General features: G+C 47.9%; 1 protein-coding gene across 1 annotated transcript in view; it reads left to right on the top strand.

The window, feature by feature from the left end:
• LOC138982294 (uncharacterized) overlaps positions 1 to 17,250 on the top strand; it is a 56,628-nt gene that overhangs the window by 15,931 nt on the left and 23,447 nt on the right. Inside the window, exons 7-11 of the mRNA XM_070355552.1 lie at positions 8,691 to 8,856; positions 9,726 to 9,994; positions 10,740 to 10,942; positions 11,886 to 12,030; positions 12,676 to 12,888. Of these exons, the coding sequence (XP_070211653.1) occupies positions 8,691 to 8,856; positions 9,726 to 9,994; positions 10,740 to 10,942; positions 11,886 to 12,030; positions 12,676 to 12,888 (996 nt within the window). The remainder of the gene's footprint in view (positions 1 to 8,690; positions 8,857 to 9,725; positions 9,995 to 10,739; positions 10,943 to 11,885; positions 12,031 to 12,675; positions 12,889 to 17,250) is intronic.

Raw genomic sequence — 17,250 nt, 5'->3', positions numbered from 1 at the left:
AAAGGGTTTTAGTTTAGATAGGAGATGGAGATTGCTTGACAGCTTTTTACAGATATTCTTAACGTGTATGTTCCACCTAAGCTCCTGGTCAACTTCAATTCCTAGTACTCTGTGTGATGAAACCTGTTCTATAGGATCTGAGTGCAGTTTTAAGTTGAGGAGAAGGGGCGCTCTCTGATGTTTCTGTCTAGATGTGACTACCATACTGCTGGATTTTTTGGGATGCAGGGTCATTTTGTTGTTACTACACCACTGTTCAACGTCGTTGATTCCCTGCTGAAGGTCACCCTCCACTTGAACTATTTTTTTGGACGATGAGTGAAGAGAGCTATCATCAGCAAAAAGCTCACAAGATACATTTTTATTCGTAATATGCAAAGGTAGGTCGTTTATGAAGATACTAAATAAAAGTGGGCCAAGAATGGACCCCTGAGGAACTCCGCAATTTAGAACACCATCTTGTGAATATTGACCATTTAGATATACCCGCTGGGATCTGTTCGTGATGAACGATGCAAGCAACTTAACTGTATCACTGTTGTTTATATAAAACTTTAGTTTAGTTATGAGAATATTGTGATCGACTGTTTCAGACGGACAAGAGCCGTGGAACAAGAATGAAACTTACGAAAACCAGATTGGAATTGGTAAAAAAGATCGTGGCTTTCCATGTGATGGATTACATGTTTATGGATATGCATCTCAAGAGGCTTAGAGAGCACCGATAGAACAGAGATAGGACGAAGGTTGTTGATGTCGCTAGAATCCGACGTCTTAGGAATAGGAATAACTTTAGCACATTTCCACTCCAGAGGGAAGACCTTTGTTTTAATACATAGATTGTACAAGAACGTCAGGGACTCTACTATATACGGAAGTGAAAGTTTTAGAAAGAAGGTACTAATAGTGTCTACGCCCACGGACTTTTTATTCTTGAGGTCAGATATATATTTCCCTACTTCATGAACTGCCAGTGCAGGGATAGGGCTCTGGTCAGCAGACCGCAGCCGGTCACTACAGAAACTCTCAAGGAGAGGGTCAGTCTCGTTTTGTGTGGCTATAGAATTAGATTGGGTAAGGAGGGACGCGGCGGACAAGAAGTGGTTGTTAAGCGTGTCTGGCGATGCCACGACCGAGGGCGCTAAAGACGGCTTACGCTGCTTATGCGTAACCTCGTTCATGGCACGCCAGAGGTGCGCTGTATCACAATTATTCGAAATCATCTGTTCGAAATACCTACGTTTCGAATTTTTCACTAAAACACTGATTTTGGTCCTCTGAAGTTTGTACTCGTTAGTGTTTTTGTCCTTCTTAAGCGTGTCCCTAATTTTCATAGCCTCCATTATTTCAGCTGTAATCCACCCAGGCTGCGCCTTTTGTTTAACTCTCCTCCTTCGAATGGGGGCATGCTTGTCCACAATAGGCATAAACAAGCTTTGCCACAAGGATAAGGCATCGTCAGAATTATCACAATTATGTACAGGAGAAAAGTTGACATGACTCAAATCATATAAAAAGGAAGTTTCATTAAAGTTCTTAGTTGAGCGGTACTCAAAGGTGGTATGCTCGCCCTTGGCACGCTTCCGTGGTCTCCATGACAACGTGCACATGATGGGACTGTGGTCACTGAGACTGACATCAGAGAGCCGGACGTTAGACACCCTGTTTACATTATTGGTATAGATATGATCTAGTAGGGTGGAGGAGGTGGGAGTAACTCGCGTAGGCTGCTGCACCAGTTGTTGCAGTCCAAATAAATTGCAAGTTGACTCCCAGGATGTGTGTGTTTTAAAAAGATCAATGTTGAAATCCCCTAAAAGAATATAGTCAGATTTTGGATTTGCCGCAGTGACCAAGTCCATCATGTGCACAAAGTCATCATACCAGGCATAATTATAAGAGGGATTTCTGTACAAGATACAGATAAGTATGGTAGAGTCTTTAGCACTACGCTTTAGCTGAACCCACATGCTCTCCACTCCCCCGGTCTCTAGATCCGGGCGCCGCGTGACATAAGGCAATACGTCATTGTGAACATAGATGCCGAGGCCCGTCTGGGGAGAACGAGTGGCGTCCTTTCGAAGAAAAGTATAATTGTGACCCTCCACCACGAAATGAGTCGCATGTCACCTCGCGCGGTTCTGCGCTAGGCTTAATATAAGTCCGGGGAGTGTCTGGTAACAGTGTGAGGGTCACCTTAGTCACAGGCTTATAACTCAAACAGTTTTTGCTCTTTTCTAAAACGGTTTTCACCACTGGATAGAGCATACAAAACTCGTTAGGAAAATGTAAAAATATGAAAATCATGCAAAGGTGACATGCGACTCATTCCGTGGTGGAGGGTCACAATTGGGAATGGAAAGTTCGGAATCAGATTGCAAATTTAAGCGGGTTTCCGTGAGACCAAGGAGGTGGAGGCGCGGGGGTCCGCTAAGAAGAGAGAAGATGTCATGCAACTTGTTGCCTAGGTGATACACATTAACATGACCGACACGTATGCCCGAGGAAGAATTAGCAAAATCTCTCATAGGTTATAAAACAACGCAAAATTGAAATTAAAAAGCACTATTAAACGAAAGGGGATAAGCACAAGAAACGGTGTAGGTAATACGAAACAATACCTAACAAATGTAAGAACAAAAGTCAAATAGAAAACAAGTGAAGACAAAACGGAAAAGCAAACAAGACTCAAACAGCCAGACGCTTTTGCCAAAGAAAATGAATCAGATGCACATGGGATCAAAATAAACCAAAACACGCAGCGCAGTTCATCAAAAAATTAATCGTCACACCGACTAAAGTCTTGGCACCACAATGGTGTGTTACACGAGTGCAGCAGAAGCCACTAGAAAGCGTCACTAACGCACTCAAGTCACGTTCAAACGAAGCGTGACACGCAAATGTCCGGGTTAAAACAACAACAGCAGCAAAGGAAACCACGCTGCAATATATGCTGTCACGGGTGGTAGGTACCACACAATTAAAAACTATCTCACCGAGAAGAAGAGAGCAAAACAATAATCGAGGTTTGAGGAAGATACGATCCGGAATTGTTCAGAAAGTCAAATACAGTGAATCATCAGTTCATGGCAGATTATGGGGGCATGTATCACTGTCACATATACCCTTTTACGCACACACACATACACTCACACCCTCACACACACACACACACACACGTGTATCGTTAATGCATATTGTAGCTTCCCATGTAAGGTGACGGCCAGCCGGCCCCAGAAGGGGGTGGAGGGCGACCGAAGAGCCACGGATACATGTGTGGGAAATTAAAGGGATTATACCCCTGAGGCATGAAAGGATGAAGGTGGTTGAATGGCGGGAATTGTGGTGCCGATGACTGCTTATGATAGCTAGCCGTGTCAGCCTCGACACTTGGGTAGTTAAGTTCCGGCCCTGATCGCGCAGCGTGCCTATCGGCCTGGTCTCTATGCGTGTCATTGGCCACACTCGGCGCCTTATCCTCATTGCCCTTGGTCTTATCACCATGGGAGACCGTGTCAGCGTAACTACGCCTGGGTGGCTGTTCGTGCGTAACATTAACACTGGCATCTCCGTCAGTATTGGCCTTAGTTTTAGCACTCTTGTCCTTGCCGAATAAGAAAGCCTTGACCTCTCTGAGGTAAAGTCCTAGACCCCTTGGGGTGAAGTGTACTTTGTCCTGTATCAGGCTAGGGCCAACCTTCCCCTCGTTGTTAGTAGACCAAACAGCGTCGTGAGGGAGGAAGGTTGTACAGTTATTCTTGCACAGATTAGCTAGTCGCTGGTTCATTTTTCTAACAGTAACTAATCTTTTCCACGGTCTCTGGGGTGGGATGGCAGAGACTGCGATATGGGCGTCAGGCACCTTACACTTGACGCAGTCCACGAGAGCACGGTAGCCGTCAACAAAACTGTCCAGCAGTGTGGGCCGCGCCTCGATTGCAGCCACGTTGTTGGTGCCGACATGCAGCACCACTTTGGAGATGTTGGTCGCGGTATCCACGGTCTTGTTGAAGACTTCGGTGACGTCCGCTACTCTGGCACCCCTGAGCGTTCTGACCTGCACCTCGCCACCACGACGCAGCCGCTTTGGGTTGACATTCTTCATATTTGAGTCTCCGATGATGAGGGTGGTGGCTGAGGGAGGCAGCTTCAGGTGCCGAGCAGCGGGGACAGGCTTGAAGTCGGCGTCGCCTGCGGCCTGCGACGACGTTTCATCCTTAGACCCAGGGGGCTGGTTACGGGGAGAAGGGGGTAGGGCAGGAGAGTTTTCGATGTTGGATGGGGGGCAAGGGGGCAGGGGAACTGTTGGCAAGGGTTTGTGTTGGGTCAGAAGGGTTATTCGTGGGGGGGGGCGGGGGAGGGTTTTTTGGGATCATGGGCATAACGGCCAATGCCGCTTACAACGGGTATGGGGGTCTGGGTTGAGGCTGAGTTACGCGCAAGGCAGGACTTCTTGGCGGTCTTGAGGTTGGTCACCTTCTGTTCCAAGCTCTGGCACTGCCTCTGGAGAGACGTAAGCTGCTCTCCCTGGAGCAGATACTTCCGCGCCAGTTCCTGCAGAGCTTGGTCCCTCTCCTGGTTGAGCACCAGCTGCCCACGCTGAGTTTGGACCTTGTAATTCTCGAAGTCCTCACTCAGTTTTAGCAGCTGGGCCTGCAGGGCGGCGATGACGGAACCGTTGTCGTTGCTATCCTTCTGGACAGCAGAGTCGACGTGGGCCTCCTCCGTTTGGCTAGTGGTGTCATCAGACTGCTCCCCGACTCCATCAGTGTCGACCTGCTCCACGCCGCCATCAGCAACCGCCACAGCCTCAGTATCTGAAACCTGCACTATAGCACCGTCCGCCGGGGCCGGGGACTCGGGCAAGGCAGGGGTGGTGGGGGCGTCGGCATTTGGGGCAGGAGAGTTGGGATCAACGAGTTCGGGGAAAATGGGGTCAGTAGGAATGGGGTCAGTAACTGCTGGGCAGGCGACCTCTGCGTGGTGGGCAGTGCTAAGCGCCATGGCGACAGACACGTCGGCGTGGCGATCAGTTTCTGTACCGGCCTCCTGCTGCACGCCGCTGGTCGTCTCCTCGTTGACAGGAGACGCTGGCCGTGGTGCCTCATCCGTTTGGCTAGTGGTGTCATCAGACTGCTCCCCGACTGCATCAGTGTTGGTCTGCTCCACGCCGCCATCAGCAACTGCCACAGCCTCAGTATCTGAAACCTGCACTATAGCACCGTCCGCCGGGGCCGGGGACTCGGGCAAGGCAGGGGTGGTAGGGGTGTCGGCATTTGGGGCAGGAGAGTTGGGATCAACGAGTTCGGGGGAAATGGGGTCAGCAGGAATGGGGTCAGTAACTGCTGGGCAGGCAACCTCAGCGTGGTGGGCAGTGCTAAGCGCCATGGCGACAGACACGTCGGCGTGGCGATCAGTTTCTGCACCGGCCTCCTGCTGCTCACCGCTGGTCGTCTCCTCGTTGACAGGGGACGCTGGCCGTGGTGCAGGGGGTGACAAGGGTGTCGCGCTGTCGTCGTCGTTGGCGCTGGCTGCCTCCTGGGATGTCGCGCCGTCGCGAACTTCGGCACTGGTAGCTTCTCCCTGTGTGTTGTCACCGTCGTCGGCGCAAGGGGGGAGAGAAAGGGTCAGCTGTGTGTTCTGCCAAGCAGACTTCACCTCAAGGTTTGAGGGGCGCTGGTCGGCCAGGAGGAATACTAGTTCCTGGAGACGCTTGAAGTCCGTCGTGGCCCAGTCTCTGCATCCGCCCCCCCCTGCACCAGCACGTTGCAGTTGGTGTAGTACAGGGTGATGACCAGCACCTGCCGGTCATCCCCGTTTTCCTTTTTGTCGTAGAGGCGGACAGTAGACTGCTGTACCGCTTGTGGAAGAGCACGTACGTCGAGCTTGGTGTCATTGTATGTGACATTTGTCAGAGGAGTGTGGTCACTCTTGCCGGGTAGCCGAGTCCAGTCCTCCCAGGTGCAGATAAAGCCGTGGTTGGCCGGTAAGTCCACCATGTATCGGTAGCGCACCACGGCTACCCATACGGGAAACAGGTCACTCTGTGTCCGAAACGTGACCTGGTTGGGGTCGCCGGTCTTGGCGATTATGGCGAGCGCGCGATTTTGCTCGCGGCTCTGTTTTCTGGTTAGCGTCATTCTGGCATCTTCCCCACCTCCTCTCCGACTCTACTCCACAAACATAAACATGGCGCACGTAAGACTCGCCAGGCAGGCGGAAACGGCGTAGTCGGGGGGATGGGAGATAAGATGGGATACTGATAAGGCGCGACTGAACTGTCCAGAGGCAGGTGGTGGCGCCGGTCAAGCGTGGCCAAGCGTGGCTGACCCAGCAGCCCGCTCACAAAGAGCACAGTGATGGCATAGTTGAAAAACACAATTCCACAAAAATCACCGCCATGTGTGAAAAAAAGCTATAGAAAAGTTCACCACAGTGTAGTCCACATCGTCACAAAAAAGCACATATGAAAATGGTCGCTGACAGTGTACGATATCCCTGTCAAAAACGCAAGAATAGCGGAGCACTTGTACACGTCTTCTCTCCACGAGACAGTGAGCAGGGAGAGAGAGAGAGAGAGAGAGAGAGAGAGAGAGAGAGAGAGAGAGAGAGAGAGAGAGAGAGAGAAAGAGAAAGAGAGAGAGAGAGATATCAAATCAAATCTATCAAATCAAATTTTATTTTACGAGAGAGAGAGAGAGAGAGAGAGAGAGAGAGAGAGAGAGAGAGAGAGAGAGAGAGAGAGAGAGAGAGAGAGCGAGATCGAGATCGAGATCAAATCAAATCAAATCAAATCAAATTTCATTTTTCGAGGGTTGTGGCATAAGCAATACAACGAGCTTTTTTTTAACCAGCCCTCGCCCAAAGAGGGGACTAATCTAATCAAATATTTACACGGACATTCACGTAGAAAAAAAGGTAGAGAAAAACAACAACATATGAATATTTACACATGACATATTATACACAAATAGTAAGCGTCGTATATGTAACGTAGTGAAAACAATGCTGAATACATATGCATGAGTAAATGTGTTATTAAAACTTTAAGTGTTTTTGTGAGGATATAATGAAACACACAGAGAGAGACAGAGAGAGACAGAGACAGAGAGAGAGAGACAGACAGAGAGAGACAGACAGAGAGACAAAGAGAGACAGAGAGAGACAGACAGATAGAAAGAGAGACAGACAGACAGACAGACAGACAGAGACAGACAGAGGGAGAGAGGGATAGAGAGAGAAAGAGACAGACAGACAGACAGACAGACAGATAGACGGAGATGGAGACACAGAGACACAGAGAGTTTCTTAATTCGCGAGGGGTTGGGACACAGAAAGAGAGAGAGGGGCGAATCCTTCATCCAACAAGAAAAACGCCAGCGAAGCAGATCAATTTCTATGTCCAGTTAACGAGGGCGGGGGAGGGAACCGAGGAACATGCCAGGTTTTGGGGATATAAACCGTCTTCTGAGTTTAAACCCGCTTCCATGCGGAATGTTTACAGGAAGGAAGTTCTGTTTTCCCATCAGGGTTTTAGGGTGCCATGAAACGGAGGGCAATTTTCCATGACTTAATTGCTAGACGTCCCAAGTTGTGGTCCCTGTTTTTTCTCTTCGCCCCCGGTTTTTTTTGGGGTTTTTTTTGAGAGAGAAAGACAAGGTCCTGCGCGGCTGTCTTGTGTGTTCACTTGTCTCTTTACAATCTCTTTTGGTCACTGTAAGCTTATACAAGAAGTCGGGACATGTATTGTTTTATTCAAACTAAGGCTATAAATATGATTTTAGCACAAAATCATATAACGTCCATTATTGTCACACATTTCAGTTTTGTCCGCCAACCGGTATTATTAAAACAGTCACACAGGTAGACAGCCAACCTTTCTAACCTTTATATTACAAGGTTTGTTTGTGTAACATTTCTTGCTGTTTTGTTCAAATTTCAAGTATGGCTGCCTCCGAGAATATACCAGCCTATCTCCGCGTGCATAACGCAACTCAGCCGAAAGCAATGTTCCTAATGTTGTACAACCAATAACATGTCTGTATCTGCTCGGAGCTGGAGCGCGACAACCACCCATCCCTTGCGGTGGCCCTTTTCTTTTTTCTGTCTTTTTTCTGTCCCCCCCCCCCCCCCCCCCCCCTCCCCCCCCCTCCATCTAAAGTCAGGGTAAAACCCGGGAACATGCCCCAAATGGTTTTATCGTGAGGGCGTTAAACATTACTTATCATCTGCAGTCAGAGCTCACTCTTATGTGTTTCCTTGTATGTCCCCAGAGGGCAAAACAGCCTTCCTCAGCCTTCCTCGACGTGCACGACTGTGGCGCTGAACTGACGGGTCTCTATCCCCGGCAGTGTACAAGCCAGCTCACCAATGTTATAATAATGTTTTATTCCAGAGGGCATGACGGCCTTCCTCGACGTTCACGACTGTGGTTTTGACCTGACGGGTCTCTATCCGTCAGGACAGTGTACAACCCAGCTCACCAATGTTAAGTGTTTCCTTCCAGAGGGCATGTCGGCGTTTCTCGACGTGCACGACTGCAGCGCTGAACGGACGGGTCTCTATCCCAACTCACCAATGTTATATGTTTCCTTCCAGAGGGCATGTCGGCGTTTTTCGACGTGCACGACTGTAGCGCTGAACTGACGGGTCTCTATCCCAGCTCACCAATGGTATGTGTTTCCTTCCAGAGGGCATGTCGGCCTTCCTCGACGTGCACGACTGCGGTGTGCAGCTGGCAGCCGCGAAGAAGGCCAAGACTCGCAAGTTCTACCTCATGATCGACAAGGTGCTCTGGGACTACACACCCACAGGCATGGACCTCTACGACGGATCTAATCTCATGGGCGAGGGCAGGTCAGTTCATCATCACACACAAAACTGTATTAGTTTTGTCAGCAGTTGCCAGGGATTTCCATCAAAAGGGTCAAAGAGGAGCAACCTCTTTTTATTGTCAGCGCTATGATCAGAACTGTCTCCCTTTAAATGCGGTTGGCGTGAGTGACTGCCTTTTTTGTGCCGAAGTTCCCGTTGTTTCGTGCGTTAAACTGTTTCGTGTAATGTGATTGTTATTTGGCGCCCCCCCCCCCCCCCACCCCTAGATTCCAGCATGGATGCAAAGATTCAAATGCGGTACTAAATTAACTTGCTAAATATCAAACTAATGAACTCACTAACTAGCTAAGCAGCCAACTCATTAACGAACTAATTGTTTGTTCCAGACATCATGCGATTATTCAAGTATCACAGTTTACGAGTTTGTAAATTATTCAACCTACGATACTCACTCAGATATATATAACACTCCAAGCGCACGTGCTTCTTAAACAAGCCACAGTCGTATCGAAGCCGTGTACACACACACACACACACACACACACACACACACACACACACACACACACACACACACACACACACACACACAATATCATATATATTATATGTACCATAATATACGTGCAAAAAATGGGATCTTTTTCAACTCATCTTTTTTTTCGTTCTGCCCCTTTCAATTTGTAGAACAGGTACTCGTGAATTACTTCAGGACAAGTCATGAGCCGAACCAGAGGCCTTTACGAGAGACTCACGGATCGCTTATTTGTAACTTATGTTTAACGTGTCTTGAAGACCTCGTGAGATCAATGCGCTAACGTTAAATGAGTTTAGATCTTTTCCTTTCATTTATTCCAAGACTGACGTATTTTTTTGTATTTTCTCTTCAGCTCAAAAATCAAGTCCAAGTACTTCACGGCGGGAAAAAAGCGTATCGGCGGTACGTACAAGAAGTTCATGTACTACGGCTACAAGGACTCCGACTTCAAGGAGCGCTTGTACCGATGGGAGTCCGACAAGCACCTGGGCTTCCTGGGGCCAGTGATACGGGTGGAAGATAACGATGTCCTGCAGGTCACCCTTTTCAACAACGGCAGCAAGCCCTTCTCTTTCTACCCCTATGGCCTCTTGCCTAACGACCCCAAGAAGGTCGACAAAGGTGGGTTTTGTTGTGAAGACTGGTACGTAATGATAAGGTTAACAATAACTAAGACCAGAGAGCTATTTTGAAATCGAACGGACCAGGATAGGATGTGATTTGCTTGTGCTTTCATTCTTTGAAAATGTCCACATGTGTGCATAGATGGCCAGTTCCGCATAACACGCTCTCTCTTTTCCCGTCTTTTCGGAAACAAATACACATACATGTATATGGCCATTTCAATTTCCTCTTCGCAGCTAAATTCCGAGAATGTTATTTGTCCTTTTGATTGATCAGTCTATTCATTGACTGACTGAGAAAATTAATGCATAAAAGATCAAAGCATGTCAGCAGGAAAGCACAAGGAAGGAATCAGTACCCACAAGATGTACGGATCGATACGTGGGCTTCAAGACAAAGCAGTTTCAGAATTACGATCATGTTTTGAAAAAAAACATTCTTTTTGACCGATCAATTGACTGATGAGTAACTGACTGAATAAGCGGAACCATGAATAATAACCAACGCGTTTTAATGAAGAAAGCGTCAGAAATTATTTTAAAACAACTTACAAGCCGATAGGCTTCACGATGATTTTTGGGTTAACATAACAAAGCAATTTTTGGGTTAACATAACAAAGCAGAGGACCCGGACACCCGATTTCCGGTCACATTTATCAAAACATTCTTTTTGACAAATCAATTGAACGAAGAAAGCGTCAGAAAGTATTCACAATGTTCACAATGATTCCCGTGTGGACAGGCGGGCTCCACAACAAAGCTGTATACCCGGGGTCCGAACACACCTACACCTTTCAAGTTCCCCCTGGGGGTGGGTCTGGCAAGGCCCCCTGCTCCACCTCCATGTATCACTCCGCAGTGGATCCCGTCAGAGACATTCACACGGGTCTGGTGGGTGCGTTGCTCCTCTGCAAGAAAGGCTCCCTGGACCACGATGGAAATCAGGTGAGTGTCAGGGGTGCCATGGGTTGAAAGGATGTGCGTGCGTGTCTTCTGCTTCTTCGTTCATGAGCTGAAACTCCCACGTTCACTCATGTGTTTGCACGAGTGGGGTTTTATGTGTATGACCGTTTTTACCCCGCCATTCAGGCAGCCATACGCCGCTTTCGGGAGAGTGCGTGCGTGTGTGTTAGCTCTGTCTCTGTCTTGATTGGTGGGGTCCCTTCGGATACACTTACTCATTTTTGGAACTGTCGTTTATTATTGGCAAAATCATGCATACAGATTTTGCTCAGTGTGGATTGTTTTGCTGAACTAACGTATCGTTGACAAGTGTGCTTACTTTGCGTTTATTTTGCTCTTTCCTTACTTAACACCCTTATTTCTAACACTTCCTTACAAATTACAATTTTACTTTGCATGCGCTTCTTGAGAGAAAAAAATACAGTTTCTGATGTTTGTGTTACCATAGTAACCTTAATGTACGCATTATTACAGAAAGACGGCGAGGAGAGAGTGATTTATTCAGCAGTGTTGGGCGGGAACCCGAGAGAAGAAAAGACAGTTTCTGATGTTTGTGTTACCATAGTAACCTCAATGCCTTATTACAGAAAGATGGCGAGGAGAGAGTGCTTTACCCAGCAGTGGTTGGCGGGAACCCGAGAGAAGAAAATACAGTTTCTGATGTTTGTGTTACCATAGTAACCTCAATGTATTATTACAGAAAGAGGGCGAGGAGAGAGTGCTTTACCCAGCAGTGGTGGGCGGGAACCATAGTAACCTCAATGTATTATTACAGAAAGAGGGCGAGGAGAGAGTGCTTTACCCAGCAGTGGTGGGCGGGAACCATAGTAACCTCAATGTATTATTACAGAAAGAGGGCGAGGAGAGAGTGCTTTACCCAGCAGTGGTGGGCGGGAACCATAGTAACCTCAATGTATTATTACAGAAAGAGGGCGAGGAGAGAGTGCTTTACCCAGCAGTGGTGGACGAGAACTTGTCGTGGCTGATAGACGACAACATCAAGCAGTTCACCATCCCCGAGGAGGTCGACCGCCACGACCACGAGTTCTGGGAGTCCAACAAGATGAGCGGTTAGTAGCTCCTTTGTGTGTTGTTGTTGTTGTTGTTGTTGTTGTTGTTGTTGTTTGATGTTTGATGTTAGTTGTTGTTGTTGTTGTTTAATGTTAGTTGTTGCTGTTGTTGTAGTTGTATGAGTGTGTACTTGTGTGTGTACTTGTTTGTGTGTGTGTGTGTGTGTGTGTGTGTGTGTGTGTGTGTGTGTGTGTGTGTGTGTGTGTGTGTGTGTGTGTGTGTGGTTCCTGACATGTGTGACAGTGTTATGTCCATCTCACCGGGGATCTAACAACGTGGACTTTTATTTGCTCTGTCTGGCCCTCTGACAAAGTACACTGGATTCCCCTTTGGAGACCTCAAGCTCTGAGAAAATCATATCTTAAACGGGAGTGAGTCTTAAAATAGAGGTACATTGACAGAGGTTGTGAACAAAACAAATCTGAAAAAGCAGGGTCTTAAAAGGGGTCTTAAATTGGAGGGTGAGGAGGGGTCTTAACAGGGAGTGGGGTTCCACTGTATTTGATCAGAAGTTGCCCACACTTCCATATTCTCAATTCTCTCTTACCCAAGGCCGCACAAGGTCCGCTGTCATTAACAGTTTCACTGAAAAGTCTCTTTGTGTGTCAACGTGTTTTGAGCAATATCATTCTGTTCTGTGACAGCGATCAACGGCCTGATGTACGCCAACATGTACGGACTGGAGTTCTGCAAGTGGACCAAGGTGTTCTGGCAGGTGTTCGCGCTGGGGGACGAGAAAGATGTGGAGGGGCTGCACTTCCACGGCCTCAACTTTGAGGTGGAGGGCCGCATCAGCGACACCGTGCCTCTTCTCCCGGGCAAGACGCACGCGCTGGCTACAAAAGTGTCGGAGTCAGGTCAGTTTACTGTCCTAGCGTATAACCACGTTCACTGTCCTAGCGTATAACCACGTTCACTGTCCTAGCGTATAACCATGTTCACTGTCCTAGCGTATAACCACGTTATGTCCCAAACAGACACTAGTTCTGGGAACAGAAAAAAACCAAGTTAGCATAGCGTAGCTCAGTTCACTCAGCGTATTAACACCTCATGTCCAAAATAGTCACTAGAACTGGGGACAACAATACTCTATTAGCATAGCATCAGTACACTCTAAATTGAAGTGTTCCACTTTTGAACACACTTTTCGTTACCAGTTGTGAACACTGTGTGAGATGCTATATATAATTCTACTGGCAAAAGTGGCTTACATGGTAAACACTAAATATTGTTTACAAAGTGTGCTACTTTTGCTGGTAGAATTAGAGTGGAACACTTCGGTTTAGAGTGTACACGAGGCCCAGATGAGGTCGGGTTTATTACTTGTTCTTTTTGCGCTATATGCAATGTCACTGACGCTGCTAAGTGTAGCTTTGTGACTGATCTTCCACTGTTACCAGCGTTGGTGCCTTAAAGCCAAAGGATAGCAAAGCTGCGGTTTTTCTCTCAAGATCAGAGATCGTTATTATCGCCCGTTTGTTAACTATTTAAAAAAAACACCTCTAACTTACAGACTGCGAACATTATAGACTCAGCAACCTTTCTATGGTCGTACAATGTATGTACTGAAAAGAACCTCAGCCTGCATAAGGAAGCATTACACTCAAAATTACCAGTGATTGTCGTGTTCTCGTCGTGTTGGACGGTCACATGCATATATATAAACAAACTGGTAGACTATAAATGAAGCAGACACAGGCATGGAGGGTTAGCGTGTTATTTATTCCGCCATGATTCTCCCAGAATCCCCAGCAACCTTTTTACGTCAGGGTTCTTGCATATTGACAATAGAACACGGTTTTTAATGACGTCATAACATTACATCCCCCTTACTTTACGCTTATTTTTTCTTTTAGAAAACAAAGCAAATTAGCTCTTCAATGTAACTATGAGTATGACTTTCATAGATGAAAACTTCAACAAAAGAAAACATTCCTGTGCTTCTTTCACACTAGTTAAACATAACCAAAAGTCACAGATCAAGAATGTTAGGCCGCTTGACCACGCGACCGCTTCTTGTGGTCACAGGCCGTTCATTGGGCAATCCCTCAGACGGAGAATCTGTCTCCCTTTGTTCTGAGGACGGATCAGGAGAACCACCGTCCTCCCCGCGATGTCCTGGGCGTCCCGCATCAGGAGGAATGGTTGTTGACGCTTTGTCTGGTGACTGCTTTGGGGTTGGTGCATCACTCAGACGTCTGTTGAGGTGTCGGCGATTTCTTCTCTGGATGCCCGTCTTTGTCTGTAGTTCGTATGACCTCGGAGCAACTGGTCGCAAGATGACTGCTTCTTTCTCCGTAGGTGTTTTCAGCCACACACGTTCTCCTGGCTTGAGGGTAGGAAGGGGTTGAGCTCGGTGTCGCTTGTCGTGGTTTTTCTTCTGTGCCTCTTTCTGCTGGACATCGGCTGACCGCATGTCGTGGAACTTTGGCCAGTCTGGAATAAGCAGATTGGGAACGGCAGGTACCTTGGTTCTCAAACGACGTCCCATAAGTCTTTCCGCTGGACTGAAACCGCACTGCAGAGGCGTCGCTCTGTAGTTTAACATGGCCACGTACGGATCTTCAGCTTTCAGGAGCAGCTGCTTGAGGGTCTGCACTGCTCGTTCAGCTTCTCCGTTGGCTTGCGGATACCGTGGACTACTGGTTTCATGGGTGAAGCCATATTCTTCAGCAAACCTTGAGAACTTGTCAGCGTCAAACTGAGGGCCATTGTCCGTCATCATGACTTCCGGGATTCCATGCCTGGACATGATGCTCTTCAGGTGTTGGATGACAGTTTCACTGGTGGTCGAACGTAGTAGTGCCATTTCTATGTACCTCGAGAAATAGTCCACCACCACAAGGTAGTCGTTTCCACGCCAGTCCATCAAGTCGACACCCACTTTCTGCCATGGATAATCTGGCACTGGTGTAGGTTGCAATGGTTCTGGTGGTGGTTTGCGCTCCTTCACGCAAGTTGCACATTCTTCTATCATGACTTTTATGTCTGTGGAAAGTCCTGGCCACCACACTGAAGATCTTGCCAGCGCTCTGCACTTTACGATGCCCTGGTGACCTCCGTGGATTTTGCTGAGAATGTCCTGCCTCATCACTTCTGGAATGACAAGACGGTCCCTGAACAACAACAGTCCTTGTTGTACCGTCAGGTCGTCTCTCACTGTGTGAAAAGGCTTAAGGTCTGGTTCAACCTTGTTAACATCAGGCCATCCTTTGTTGCAGTAGTCTTTCACTTTGCAGCAAATTATATCTTTCTGCTGTTTGGCCCTGATTTCATCCATGCGCTGCTTTGACGCTGGAAATCCTTCCACCACTGACTTGACGTATGCTGCAACATCACTGTCAAGCTGTAAGTCTGACGTCTGTGGAGATCCGACTGGAGCACGCGATAAGGCGTCAGCAGTTGTCAGATCCTTACCAGCTGTGTAGATCACGTCATACCGGTACCGCATCAGCCTCATACGGAACCGTTGAATCCGTGGCGAAAGCTCGTCTAGCTGTTTTGACTTGAGGAGTGCCAGAAGCGGCCTGTGGTCTGTCTCTATGGTGAATGAGGGAAGACCAATCAAGAAGTCAGCGAACTTCTCGCAGGCCCACGTAGACGCTAATGCCTCCTTTTCCACCTGGGCATACCGCTGCTCGGTGGACGTCATAGATCTTGAAGCAAAGAATACGGGTTGCCATTCACCGTCTCTTTCCTGGAGAAGGACAGCTCCCAGCCCGTACGACGAAGCATCAGCTGACACTTTGGTAGGCAAGGATGTGCTGTAGTGAGCCAGCACTGGTGGTGAGGTCAGCTGTTCTTTCAGTCTTTGAAACGCTCTCTCCTGTGCGTCTCCCCATGTCCACTGAATTTCCTTTTTCAGCAAATCACGTAGAGGTCTGGTCTCTTCTGCCAGGTTAGGGGAGAACTTTCGGACGAAGTTCACCAGTCCCAAAACACGTCGTAGTTCAGGGACGCTCTTAGGTCGAGGCATGTTCCTGATAGCCTCCACCTTGTCCGGATCCATCTGCACACCATCCTTGGAGATCACGTGTCCGAGAAACTTGATGCTTGTTTGGCCGAAAGCACACTTGTCATTCAGTGTGACACCAGCATCTTGAAGCTTTTCAAGTACTTGCTTCAGACGTTGGTCATGCTCGACTTGGTTGCGTCCGTACACCAACACATCATCTATGTCGCATATGACCCCTGGAATGTCTGACAACAGCTGCGACATGATGCGATGAAAAACCTCGCTCCCTGACGAGATTCCGAAGGGTAGACGTTGAAAACAAAAACGTCCGATTGGTGTAATGAAGGTCGTCAACTCTTGTGAGCTTTTCTCCAGTGGAACTTGATAGAAACCGCTGTTGCAGTCCAGTTTAGTGAATACTGTTGCCTCCTCTAACTGTGCGAGGAGTTGATCTGTAGACGGAAGAGGATAGTTTTCTCTCTTGACACTCTCGTTCAGTCTGGTAAGGTCTACACAGATCCTCACTGCATCATTATGTGCTTTCGGCACCACAACGATGGGGGCACACCAGTCAGTTGGAGTGTTGACTGGTCGAATCACTTCCTGATCTTGCAGTCGCCTAAGCTCCTCCTCTACCTTCTGTTGAAAAGGGAGTGGAACACGTCTCGGTGCTGTCACTGCATACGGCACTGCACTGTCCTTCAGGCGAATCGTATAAGTCTCTTTCATTTTCCCAAGTCCAGAGAACAGCCTGGGGAAAGTCTTCTGAATGCGTTCCTTGTCGCCTTCTTTCACCGTTTCCACACGCTTCACGAGTCCTAGCGCCTGAATTGCTGGTCTCCCTAACAGAGGTTCTTCTAGGTCTTCAACCACGTAGATGTCTTGAATGCTCATGGCGTTCTTGACTTTCATTTTTGACGTGAACTGTCCAAGCACTTTTAGTGGAATTTTACCTGGGCCAAAGAGTCTTTTCGAAGGCCTCTCAAGCGGGTATTTGTTTTTGGGTACCATCACTGCTGGCATCACTGTTACGTCTGCTCCAGTGTCCATCTTAAACTGAATGTTTGACTGCTCTAGCTGAACGTCCACATGCCAGGCGTCAGTTCCTGCATTTGACACTGCTCCCAGATATGCTTCATCTTTCACTTCCTTCACAGAAGCTTGGCTGATGGGCTTGCTGAAACAACAAACTGCATAATGTCCTTTCTTCAGGCATTTTCTGCATTCGGCTTTCGCGGCAGGACATGACTCTCTGCCATGCTGA

This window comes from Littorina saxatilis, linkage group LG12, assembly GCF_037325665.1.
Source record: "Littorina saxatilis isolate snail1 linkage group LG12, US_GU_Lsax_2.0, whole genome shotgun sequence".
Taxonomy (NCBI): domain Eukaryota; kingdom Metazoa; phylum Mollusca; class Gastropoda; order Littorinimorpha; family Littorinidae; genus Littorina; species Littorina saxatilis.
This window is presented reverse-complemented; position numbering and strand designations above follow the sequence as displayed.